The following is a 13,368-nucleotide window of genomic DNA, read 5'->3' on the forward strand; positions in this document are numbered from 1 at the left end:
GCCGCGGAGCTGGGGGCTCCGTCCGGCCGCGGGCGGCGCCGGTTGGAGCTCCAACCCCGGCAACTCTACCGCTGGGCTGCGCGGCTCCAAATCCAGCGACGCTCCGCGCTGTTGTGTGTCGGCGGCCACAGCGCTCCGGAGCTTGCCGCACGGCGACCCGGTAAGGCATTGCCCGCTCCCCGCTGGTTTCCCTGCGCTGCGACGCTGCCGACTCCCGACATTTGCGGAGCTGGGGCGTCCGGCCGTGGGCCCGCGCTGGATTTGGAGCGCCTCGCAGCCAGGGGTAGAGTTGCCGGGGTCGGAGCTACAACTGGCGCCGCCTGCAGCCCCACCGGCCACAGCGTTGCGGAGCTTACTGCACAGCGACCCGGTAAGGCATTGACCGCTCCCCGCCTCTCCGACCAGGTAGGGGACTAAGAATTAAAGTTTACCCCTTCACCCCCCTTCACATAAAAGCCCTCCAAACTAACTGACTAACATTTAAGCAATGATTTACAGATGTTTAAGCGTCTCCCGGTCTCCAGGGAGGAGGCAGCCGCTACAGTAGTACAGACCTGGGTTGACCGTGGGTCGTTTTGGGTCAAGTTTGGCGCCAAACGCGAGCTTTGGTGCGCAGACGACATCTGGAAAAAATGGCCGGTTTTCGGAGCTTTTCGGTTTCTGGAACACCGGATAAAAGATTGTGCACCTGTACCAATTACAGCACGGAAACAGGCCATCTCGGCCCTTCTAGTTAATTTTATGTATAATTTATGTCCAAGATTAATTTTATGTACAATATCACTAATAAATTAAGTCTGTTATATTTAATTGCTGTGGTAGGTAGTTTCTCAAAGTAGTTTAGAACAGGCACTTTAATTTAATGTGAAATATGCCTTCCTATATATTAAGCCGATTGTCTACTGAAAATAATTGTATATTGAATATAGTATTGTATATAGTAATGTGAAAATTAGAATAATCTCCTATGTGCACTTCTCTTTTTAATATATTGATTATTTTACCAAAGTACATGGAGGTGTGAAAAAACTCTCAACTAGAAATAAAGAACTTGCTCTAATATTGTATTCCTAACATTTTAAAGTTACAAGGAATATATTTTTTGAAATGCATTCACTAATATGCTGTAAATGCTGTAATTGTTTTGCGTGGCAGTAAGATGATTAGCTATTTATTGCAGTAACCTTCTTCATTAATAAGACCTCAGATTCCTGTCCTTGTCCATTTTTAGTTCCATGCACATTCCCGATTTTAATTGCTTTTCCATTGGTGGTTTGTGTTCTGCTAAACAGATCTGAGCTTCTGGAATTCTTTCTGTATCCTGACAGAATATCGATGAAGTCTTTTCTACCAAAGGTTTTTTTTTACCAGTCAGATATCAAAGTCAGATCAGATATAAAAGTCAGATATAATTCCCTTATATAGTGTACTAGAGCAAGTGCAGACCCGTTGGGTCTGTTCCCCCAACGTGCGGTTGAGGGGGGGGGGAGGCGGCATGCAGCGTCACACACTAACTACCCCCGCACTCACGCTAATGGGGGGGGGGGGGGGGAGGAGAGAGGGGGAGGAGAGGGGAGGAGATGAGGGGCGGGTGGGGAGCAGGGAGGGGAGGGAGGGTGGAGGGAAGGGGGTAGAGGTGTGTGGAGGGGAGGGGGGTTTAGGGGAGGGATGGTGGGGGAGGGGGGATGGAGGGAGGGAGGAGGGAGAAAAAGAGCGGAGAGAGAGAGGAGGGGAGAGAGAAGAGGGGGGAGGGAGAGGGGGGGAGAGGAGAGGAGGAGGGGGGGAGAGGAGGAGAGGGGAGGGAGGAGAGGAGAGGAGAGGGGGAGCGGAAGAGCGGCGTGACGGGAAAGAGGGGAGGAGAGGGGGGAAAGAGGAGAGGAGAGGGGGGGGGAGGAGGGGGGGGAGAGGAGGGGGGGGGTGAAGAGGAGAGGAGGGTGAGAGGGGGGGAGAGAGGAGAGGGGGGGAGAGGAGGGAGGGGGGGGGGAGAGAGAGTGCCTTTTTACTTCAACCCAAACCCAAACAACCATTTGCAGGCAGTGCTTTTTTTACCTCTAACCATATTTTCATTTTCAAACCAAATTAAGGGTACTCACAGTGCTGTAGACATTTGTCAGTGTCATTCAGAGCTCTGATTGAGGCACACCACTTGCAGAGACTGATTGAGGCACACCACTTCCTGGTTTTATAGTTCCTCCCCCTCCCTCCAGCAGGGGCAGCAGAGAGAATGGGGAATTTTGTAAAAACATTAATATCTCTGTCAATTTTCATAGACAGGAAAAATCCTCGGCACACATGCGGCGGAGGGGGGCTCTGAGCGAGGTGGCCAAAAATGAGGGCCGTAGGTGGCGACGTACTCTCGGAAATCGCAGCACAGAAAGCAAAAACCGGTCAAGAACAGACTTTTAGTAATATAGATACATTTTTTTATAATTAAACTGATAGCAGGATCTACTACTTAATAGAACAGTTATTCAAACTGTTATTCAAAGGTTTGGTAAAAAAAAATTTTTTACCAAACCTTTGGTACCTTCTTAAACTGCACGGCAAAGGACTTTGCTTTTTAAACACATTCTTGCAAAGTAACTTTTTAGACATAATATAATTGCATGTTCTTTTTAAAGGCATTAGTTTAGAAAGACTGGAATCCTAGGTATCAGGGGGCTGTCTAGTTGTAATGCGTTTGTATTTTTTGACAGGTAGATTTAACTTTATCTAAACTAAAGTGAGATGTAATCTGAAGCACCACTTTTGTACGCTGAAATGAGAATCTAGATTGTGCTCAACTAAAACCAGGGTCCTCAATCGGCTGGGTTAAGTTAGTTAAATATCCTTTCTGGAAAAATAAACATAATCTGAGATTGTATTTTCATTTACCTTCAGATCCGCAAGATGAAAATAAAATAGGAATAGATGGTATTCAACAGTTCTGCGATGATTTAGGATTGGATCCAGCCAGCATCAGTGTACTGGTCATTGCATGGAAATTTCGGGCAGCCACACAGTGTGAATTCTCAAAACAAGAATTCGTAGATGGTATGACAGATTTGGGGTAAGTAAAATAACACATTGTATATATATATAAGCATTGATAATTGGTAATTTAGTTCATTTATCTATTGATTTATTCAGAACTTAAATAGGGTTTAATAATGATTTTATAGCGCAATTTTAAAAAGAGTTTGGATTTCCAATTCTCAAATCAATTTTACAGTTCGTATTTAGCAACGCAGAAACATCAAGGCGACAAGGAACTGCAGTTGCTGGTTTACAAAAGAAACAAAGTGCTGGAGTAACTCAGCTGAACAAGCAGCATCTCTGGAGAACAGATAGGCAATGTTTTGGGTTGGGACCCATCTGCACACTGATTGTAGTGGGGGGAGAAAGCTAGAAGGGAGGTGGGGGTGGGACAAAGCAAGCTACTGATGGGTGGATGGGGAGGTTGTTTATACGTTACTTACCTAAAATTGGATAATTCTTTGTTCATTTTGTTGGGTTGTAAGTTACCTAAGCGCAATACGAGGAGGCTTAGGCCAAAAAGGTCAGAATGGGAAGGAGAGTTAAACCGGGAGATCCAGCAGGCCCTAGCTGACTGAGCGCAGTGTTTGCTAAAACAAGCTATGTTTGGTCTTTTGATTCATGATCTCGATAGGACCCTAGTTCGTATCCTCCTTCAATGGAAAGCTGCTATATCTTTTGTCAGATATCATTCCCTTATATAGTGTATATATTTTTTATAATTAAACTGGTAGCAGGATCTACTACTTAATAGAACAGTTATTCATTAATATTAGTGTGTTCTGAAACATTTTGTTTTATTCCTCGGGCTTCTGTAATCTTTGATTTATAAGTTCAGGTTAGATTGGTTTCATTTCCGTACAACAAAAATTAAAAATAGTGTTGGTGTAAAATGAACCCATGGTTCAAACCATTTGGCAAAGATCTTCAGTAATAAATGTATTCACATTTACATTTGTTTACTTGTGTATGGCAAACGGGATAAAGAACTGTTCCTCAATCATTTATTATCAATCATTTCCTCAGTTATTATCAAATGAGCTTGTAGCCAACAATTTAATTGTTTTGCTTCTAATGAATGCTTTGGTCAACTATGGGGAAATTGTTTCTATGCAAAACAAAAATTTTTAACAACACCGAAAGCTGTTACTGTGATATTAATCTTCTGAGCGGGTGCATTGAAAACTTTGCGTTCATTCAGTATCTCTGATTTTGCCCCAAGAACTATTTTATGAATACAATAAACCCTCATTATAGCAGACCATGGTGAGGGAAAGGTGTCCATTATTGACGATTGTCAAGCAAGGTATTAACATTGTATGCGATAGAAGCAAAGAACTGCAGATGCCAGTTAATTCAGAAAAGGGCACAAAGTGCTGGAGTAACTCCAACGAGTTGGGCAGCATCTCTGGAGAACATATGTGACGTTTCAGGTCAGGACCCTTCTTCAGACTGATTCAGTTTGTTGAGTTACTCCAGCACTTTGTGTAATTTCACCTTAAAACTAGGAGCTGATGCTGCAGGTCTGCAGCAGCGAACCCTTCTACGCCAGCAGCGAACCCTTCTCCATCAGCAGCAAACCATTCAACACCAGCTTCTGCACGGTCCAGTGTTCAGTGGTCATTTATTGTCACGTGTACCGAGGTACCGTGAAATTTGATTTACCATACAGTCATACCAAAAAAGCAACAAGATGCAAAACTACATGAAGATTAAACATAAACAACCACCACAGCGGCGTGTGAGAATCCCTTGAGCACCCAGCATAAGCAGAGACCCACAGCCATCAGATCAATGTCCGGGCCACACACACACGCTCCTTCACCGTGATGTGACCAGAGTTGTACCGACCGCTGTCACTCTCTCTGCAGTCCCTGTCTGTCCGAACAGTCCAAAAGCCGTCCACTCTCGCACTAGACGTACGTGGGATGTCCTAATGGCGCGATGTCCCCACAAACACCGAGATCGCTGCATTCACCGCACTCCCTCTGAGTCCTCACCAGTGCAGGCAGCACGTCCATCTTGTTTTTCGGCGACCTCACATTCCCCACTGTGTGGAAGGCAAATAACTTTTACCTTCTTCCTCCTTTTCTCCCGCGGTCGGGGCGATCGAAATATCCGTGGTCGGGGCGATCGAGGCTCCCGCGATCGGGGCAGTTGAAACTCCTGCGGTTGGAGCTCTCGAAGTCAATCCCTAACAAAGGGACTGCCAGCTGCATGATATTAGGCCGCAGTGCGGACTGAGATATGATACAGAAAAAGTCGCATCTCCGTCGAGGGAAGAGATAAAAAGAGTTTTCCCCTAACCCCCTCCCCCACCCCGCACATAATACAAAGATACATTAAAACATGCAATTAAAACAACAAAGGAAGGAAGGGACGGGACAGGATGTTGGCGAGGGTGCCACTTACAGCGCCACATTGTAGCCAGTTGCGGCTCACGTTGTAGCCCCTGGGGCAGCACTTTCTTCAGGTTGCTGCCTCCGACAGGATGTGTTTGGTCACTGGGCTGCCTTCCCTTTTACCAGCTGCTGCTTCTTCCCGTCGCCTGTCGCGGTGTCTGCTCTCTGCCGCTGCCTCCTCCCTGTCCCTTGTCCACTCGGCCCCTTTCTCTTTCCCCCCCCCTCTCCCCCTTCCCGCTGCTACCTCCTCCCATCGCTGGGACCACTCTGCTGCTTCCTCCTCCACCGTTGCCTCCTCTGAATTCTCCTCCGCAGCTGCCGTCATCTTCCTAGGTGGAGTATATTGGCTACTCTGGGTCAGAAGAGGAGGAAGGGGGGGGGGGGGGGGGTGGGGAGAGGCCAAGCGGACAGAGAGTTGGTTAAGAGGAAGAAGCAGCAGCTGGTGAGAGGGGAGAGAGCCCCGTGGTTTGCTCAGCCTGCAACCTGTGGGAGATCAGGGATATGGTCGGTGTCCCTGGTGACTACATTTGCAGGAAGTGTGTCCAGCTGCAGCTCCTGGCTGACCGCATTGAACAATTGGAACTGCGGCTGGATTCATACTGGAGCATCCACGATGCTGAGAAAGTCGTGGACAGCACGTACAGTGAGTTGGTCACACCGCAGGTAAAAGGTAAGAGGACAGAAAGGGAACGGGTGGCCAATAGTCAGCAAAGCAGCAGGCAGGTAGTGCAGGAGTCCCCTCTGGTCATCTCCCTCCTAAACAGGTATACCATTTTGGAAACTGTTGGGGGAGATTGCTCATCAGGGGAATGCAGCAGCAGCCAGGTTCATGGCACCATGGGTGGCTCTGTGGCACATGAGGGGGGGGAAAAGAGTGGAAGGGCAATAGTAATAGGGGATTCAATTGTCAGGGGAATAGATATTCGTTTCTGCGGCCGCAAACGAGACTCCAGGATGGTATGTTGCCTCCCTGGTGCAAGGGTCAGGGATGTCACTGAACGGCTGCAGAACATTCTGGAGGGGGAGGGTGAACAGCCAGTTGTCGTGGTGCATATTGGCACCAACGATATAGGTAAAAAAAGGGATGAGGTCCTACAGGATGAATTTAGGGAGATAGGAGATAAGCTTAAAAGTAGGACCTCAAAGGTAATAATCTCTGGATTACTACCAGTACCACGGGCCAGTCAGAGCAGAAATAGGAGGATATTGCAGATGAATACGTGGCTTGAAAAATGGTGCAAAGGGGAGGGATTCAAATTTTTAGGGCATTGGAACCAGTTCTGGGGGAGGTGGGACCAGTACAAACAGGACGGTCTGCACCTGGGCTGGAATGGAACCAATGTCCTTGGGGGAGTGTTTGCTAGTGCTGTCGGGGAGGATTTAAACTAATGTGGCAGGGGGATAGGTACAAGGGCAGAGAGGCAGAGGGGTGTAAAATGAAGGTACAAGCAATAGGTAGCAAGGTGAAAAGTGAAAGTGGCAGGCAGACAAAACCAGGGCAAAAATCAAAAAGGGCCACTTTTCAACATTATTGTATAAGGGGTAAGAGCGTTGTAAAAACAAGCCTGGAGGCTTTGTGTCTCTATGCAAGGAGTATTCGTAATAAGGTGGATGAGTTGAACGTGCAGATAGCCATTAATGATTATGATATAGTTGGGATCACGGAGACATGGCTCCAGGGTGACCAAGGCTGGGAGCTGAACATCCAGGGATATTCAATATTCAGGAGGGATAGAGAAAGGAAAAGGAGGTGGGGTAGTGTTGCTGGTTAGAGAGGAGATTAACGCAATTGAAAGGAAGGACATTAGTTTGGAGGATGTGGAATCGGTATGGGTAGAGCTGCGAAACACTAAGGGGCAGAAAACGCTGGTGGGTGTTGTGTACAGGCCACCTAACAGTAGTAGTGAAGTTGGAGATGGTATCAAACAGGAAATTAGAAATGCTTGCGACAAAGGCAAAGCAGTTATAATGGGTGACTTCAATCTACATATAGATTGGGTGAATCAAATTGGCAGGGGTGCTGAGGAAGAGGATTTCTTGGAATGTATGCGGGATAGTTATCTAAATCAACATGTAGAGGATCCAACGAGAGAGCTGGCTATTTTAGACTGGGTATTGAGTAATGAGGAAGGGTTAGTTAGTAGTCTTGTTGTGCGTGGCCCCTTGGGCAAGAGTGACCATAATATGGTTGAGTTCTTCATTAGGATGGAGAGTGACATTGTTAATTCAGAAACAATGGTTTTGAACTTAAAGAAAGGTAACTTTGAGGGTATGAGACGTGAATTGGCCAAGATTGACTGGCAATTAATTCTAAAAGGGTTAACGGTGGATATGCAATGGAAGGCATTTAAAGACTGCATGGATGAACTACAAAAATTGTTCATCCCAGTTTGGCAAAAGAATAAATCAGGGAAGGTAGTGCATCCGTGGATAACAAGGGAAATCAGGGATAGTATCAAAGCAAAGGATGATGCGTACAAACTAGCCAGAAAAAGCAGCATACCGGAGGACTGGGAGAAATTCAGAGACCAGCAGAGGAGGACGAAGGGCTTAATTAGGAAAGGAAAAATGGATTATGAAAGAAAACTGGCAGGGAACATAAAAACTGACTGCAAAAGTTTTTATAGGTATGTAAAAAGAAAGAGATTAGTTAAAACAAATGTAGGTCCCTTGCAGTCAGAAACAGGTGAGTTGATCATGGGGAACCAGGATATGGCGGACCAATTGAATAACTACTTGGTTCCGTCTTCACTAAGGAAGACATAAATAATCTGCCGGAAATAGCAGGGGACCGCGGGTCAAAGGAGTTGGAGGAATTGAGTGAAATCCAGGTTAGTCGGGAAGTGGTGTTGGGTAAATTGAATGGATTAAAGGCCGATAAATCCCCAGGGCCAGATAGGCTGCATCCCAGAGTACTTAAGGAAGTAGCTCCAGAAATAGTGGATGCATTAGTAATAATCTTTCAAAACTCTTTAGATTCTGGAGTAGTTCCAGAAGATTGGCGGGTAGCAAACATAACCCCACTTTTTCAGAAGGGAGGGAGAGAGAAAACGGGGAATTACAGACCAGTTAGTCTAACATCGGTAGTGGGGAAACTGCTAGAGTCAGTTATTAAAGATGGGATAGCAGCACATTTGGAAAGTGGTGAAATCATTGGACAAAGTCAGCATGGATTTACGAAAGGTAAATCATGTCTGACGAATCTGATAGAATTTTTCGAGGATGTAACTAGTAGCGTGGATAGGGGGAGAACCAGTGGATGTGGTGTATCTGGACTTCCAGAAGGCTTTCGACAAGGTCCCACATAAGAGATTAGTATACAAACTTAAAGCACACGGTTATTGGGGGTTCAGTATTGATGTGGATAGAGAACTGGCTGGCAAACAGGAAGCAAAGAGTAGGAGTAAACGGGTCCTTTTCACAATGGCAGGCAGTGACTAGTGGGGTACCGCAAGGCTCAGTACTGGGACCCCAGCTATTTACAATATATATTAATGATCTGGATGAGGGAATTGAAGGCAATATCTCCAAGTTTGCGGATGACACTAAGCTGGGGGGCAGTGTTAGGTGTGTGGAGGATGCTAGGAGACTGCAAGGTGACTTGAATAGGCTGGGTGAGTGGGCAAATGTTTGGCAGATGCAGTATAATGTGGATAAATGTGAGGTTATCCATTTTGGTGGCAAAAACGGGAAAGCAGACTATTATCTAAATGGTGGCCGATTGGGAAAGGGGGAGATGCAGCGAGACCTGGGTGTCATGGTACACCAGTCACTGAAGGTAGGCATGCAGGTGCAGCAGGCAGTAAAGAAAGCGAATGGTATGTTGGCTTTCATAGCAAGAGGATTTGAGTATAGGAGCAGGGAGGTTCTACTGCAGTTGTACAGGGTCTTGGTGAGACCACACCTGGAGTATTGCGTGCAGTTTTGGTCTCCAAATCTGAGGAAGGACATTATTGCCATAGAGGGAGTGCAGAGAAGGTTCACCAGACTGATTCCTGGGATGTCAGGACTGTCTTATGAAGAAAGACTGGATAGACTTGGTTTATACTCTAGAATTTAGGAGATTGAGAGGGGATCTTATAGAAACTTACAAAATTCTTAAGGGGTTGGACAAGCTAGATGCAGGAAGATTGTTCCCGATGTTGGGGAAGTCCAGGACAAGGGGTCACAGCTTAAGGATAAGGGGGAAATCCTTTAAAACCGAGATGAGGAGAACTTTTTTCACACAGAGAGTGGAGAATCTCTGGAACTCTCTGCCACAGTGGGTAGTCGAGGCCAGTTCATTGGCTATATTTAAGGGGGAGTTAGATGTGGCCCTTGTGGCCAAGGGGATCAGAGGGTATGGAGAGAAGGCAGGTACGGGATACTGAGTTGGATGATCAGCCATGATCATATTGAATGGCGGTGCAGTCTCGAAGGGCCGAATGGCCTACTCCTGCACCTAATTTCTATGTTTCTATGATGACCAAGGGTGTTGTGTCAGTGGCGGCGGCCAGAAGAAATCGCAACCGGCCAGGGTCTACAACATGAGCCGCAACAACAGCAACTAGTGAAGAATGGTTCGCTGAATCACTTTGCAAGCCAGGGTGGTGTCGGCAGATATCGGTAGGTTATGTCCGTCTGGTATAGCCGAAACCCATTGTGAAAGGGCCAGTTAAAATGAGGGTTTACTGTATTGTGTTATTTTAAAAGGCAGGTTGAGAAAGGCTCAGAGAATATTATCTAATACTAGCATTTTACTTCCTTCAGTATTACTCTAACATCCTCAGTTAAAATCACATGGTGATTTCTTAACTGTAGTTCATTCTTACCTTCCTCTTATCTCCAAAACAAGACCACAGAATAATCCATCATAGTTCTCCACCAGTATTTGCCTTGGTGAAGCAACCTGATTTGATTTAACTCTAATGCTGATGGAATCAGAGATTTTCTATCCTTCTGTTTCTCAGCTCCAGTATCCTCAAAATTCATGTTGTAATTAATCTCCACATCCTCCCTTGTTATATCACCTACCCTGGTCTGATCCTCCCGCTATAGAATGTGGTGATGGAAAAGTTTGCAGGATATTGTGGGTTTAGACCAACAAACAAGTTATTGATGCCTGCAGTGTTCAAATTGCAGAGGAATGGATTTTGATAGAGATTTTGATCAAGGTGTCATACGTTTAATAATTCCCTTATTCCCAGAAATATTGACAACTATTTTCTTTTACAAAAATAGTGAAATTGAATCAGCTAGCAGTTTTATATACTTTGCTCAATTTTCTTTAACATTCAATTGAAATTGATGCAGTTTCTTTCCATAGTTTTAAGGAAAGTTCAGATCATTGTGCATCTCGTAATAAGATCATTTGCTTACAATTCTGTGTAGTTCTGTGTAATTTAAATCAATCTGGTAAGAACAGAGGTTGTAGGTTTTCAGTTCAATGTGTGTTAAACGGGTTTTTTTTAATGTAACATTTCTCCGATCTGAGAAAGTGCAACTTGTTGGCACGTATGGGTGAAAAGAGTTTTGCTTTCCTTTCAATAATATGTAGTTTGTGAAGTTGGGCATTTGATTACTGGATACTGTAGTTGATATACAGCCGTACTGCACGGAAACAGGCTCTTCAGCCCAACTTGCTCTGACTGTCAAGATGCCCTATATGACACCAGTCCCACCTGCCTGCATTTGGCCCACATCCCTCTAACCCTTTCCTATCCATGTTACCTGTCCAAATGTCTTTTAAATGTTGTAATCGTACCTGCCTCAACTACCTCCTCTAGCAGCTCGTTCCATAAACCCAACAACCTCTGTGTAAAAACGTTGCCCTTCAGGTTCCTATTAAATCTTTCCCCTCTGATCTATGTTCTCTGCTTCTTGATTCTCCCACTTTGCGTAAAAGACTCTGTGCATTCACCTCTTCTATATCCCTCATGAGCTTATACACTTCTATAAGATTACTCCTCAGCCTTCTGTGCTCCCAAGAAATAATGGCCAAGCCAGCCCAGCCTCTCTGACCCTTATAGCTCAGGCCCTTAAACCCTGGCAACATCCTCGTAAATCTTCTGTGCACTTTTTCCATCTTAACAACATCCTTGCTATAGCAGGGTGACCAAAACTGAACACCAATATCCCAAAAGCAGCCTCACCAGCATCTTGTACAACTGTAACATAACATCTCGGCTTCTATACTGAATATTCTGACTGATGAGCTTTCCCGGCCAGCCTATTTATCTGTGACGCCTCTTTCAAGGAACTATGTACTTGCACTCCTACAACTCTACAACACTCCCCAGTGCCTTGTATTCACTGCCTAGGATTGACTACCAAAAATGTAACACCTTGCACTTATCTACATTTATACTCCATTCCTCAGCGCACTTGCGCAAACTGATCAAGTTCCTGCTGTCATTTTTGATAAAATGTTGTCCTCCATAATTAACAAGAGGTATCATTCTGTTGTGTGATGAAGTGAAGCATAAAGGCTACTGTGTATTATTGTTCTAGTGTCTTGAATGAAGAGGAGACTGCAAAGAAGGAAACTCAAATTAATAGTTTGGTCAAAATGATGGTAAATAATTATTTCCAGAAGACTAGAGGGTGGCTAACATTGCCCCAATTATTTAAGAGGGGCAGCAAAAACCATCTAGGTAACTACAGGCTGGTGAGCGTGACGTCAGAGGTGGGAAAGTTGCTGGAGGGACAGGATATACCAGCATTTAGACAGGCACGGAGAGATAAGGATAGTCAGCATGGCTTTATGTGTGAGAAATAGTGTCTCACAAATCCGATCTTTGTTAAAGAGATCACCAGGGGGATTGACGAGGGCAGGCCTGTGAGCATCGTCTGTATTGACTTCAGCATGGCCTTTGACAAGGGCCCACAAGGTAGACACAGGGAACTGCAGATGCTGGTATCTTGACCAAAGCATGGTGCAAAAATAACTCAGAGGGTCAGGCAGCATTTGTGGAGCCAGATTCAGGTCAAGATTGAAAAAGAGTCCAGACCTGAAATGCCACCTACTCATTCCCTGCACAAATGCTGCCTGTCCTGCTGAGTTATGCCCCTGTCCCACTTAGGAAACCTGAACGGAAACCTCTGGAGACTTTGCGTCTCACCCAAGATTTCCGTGTGGTCCCAGAGGTTGCAGGTGGTTGCCGGAGGTTGCAGGTAGTGGAAGCAGGTAGGGAGACTGACAAAAACCTCCGGGAACTGCGCGGAAACCTTGGGTGGGGCGCAAAGTCTCCAGAGGTTTCCGTTCAAGTTTCCTAAGTGGGACAGGGGCATTACTCCAGCACTGATTTTCCTGCATGGTAGGCTGGTTTGAAAGATTAGATCAAATGGAATCCAAAGTGAACTCGCTAACTCAATTCAAAATTGACTTTATGGGGGGGGGGGGGGGGGGGGGGGGGGGGGGGGGGGGGGTGCGATCTAGATCAATTGGGAAGATGAGCCAAGGAATGGACATTGGAATTTAACTCTAACAATTATGGGGTGTTACATTTTGATTGTCAAACCAGGCCAGGACTTGAACAATAAATAGTCGAGCTCTGGGGAGGGTAATAGAACAGAGATATCTGGGAGTGCAGCTACGTGACTCCCTAAAAGTCAGGTGGACAGTATAGCAAGAATATGCTTGGCACACTTGCCTTCATTGGGATGGGTATTTACAAAAGTTTAAACATTATGATGCAGCTGTATGTCATTGATAAGACCACACTTGGGGTGTTGCTTGCCGATCTGGGTCCACAGCTATGTGAAGGATGCCATTAATTTGGAAAGGGCGCAAAAGCAATTCACTGGGATGTGACCTGAGCTTGCAGGCTAGAATTATATAGAGAGTTTAGATAGGACGGAGTTCTTCTTTGGACAGTAGGAGGTGAGGGATGACCTAGGTGAGGTGTACAAGGACATGAACATGTCTTTTTCACAGTAGAAATTACTCAAAAACAAGAGGGCACAGGCTTAA

General features: G+C 45.6%; 1 protein-coding gene across 2 annotated transcripts in view; it reads left to right on the forward strand.

Annotated features, from left to right (window-relative positions):
- The window catches only part of dcun1d1 (DCN1, defective in cullin neddylation 1, domain containing 1 (S. cerevisiae)), a 68,533-nt gene that overhangs the window by 40,013 nt on the left and 15,152 nt on the right, over window positions 1-13,368 (forward strand). For both annotated transcript variants that reach the window (XR_008724521.1, XM_055645387.1), the window contains exon 3: window positions 2,881-3,049. Coding sequence is in view for 1 of the 2 variants with exons in the window: in XM_055645387.1 (XP_055501362.1) it covers window positions 2,881-3,049 (169 nt within the window). In the remaining variant the exon portion in view is untranslated. The remainder of the gene's footprint in view (window positions 1-2,880; window positions 3,050-13,368) is intronic.

This window comes from Leucoraja erinacea, chromosome 14 (assembly GCF_028641065.1).
Source record: "Leucoraja erinacea ecotype New England chromosome 14, Leri_hhj_1, whole genome shotgun sequence".
Lineage (NCBI taxonomy): Eukaryota > Metazoa > Chordata > Chondrichthyes > Rajiformes > Rajidae > Leucoraja > Leucoraja erinaceus.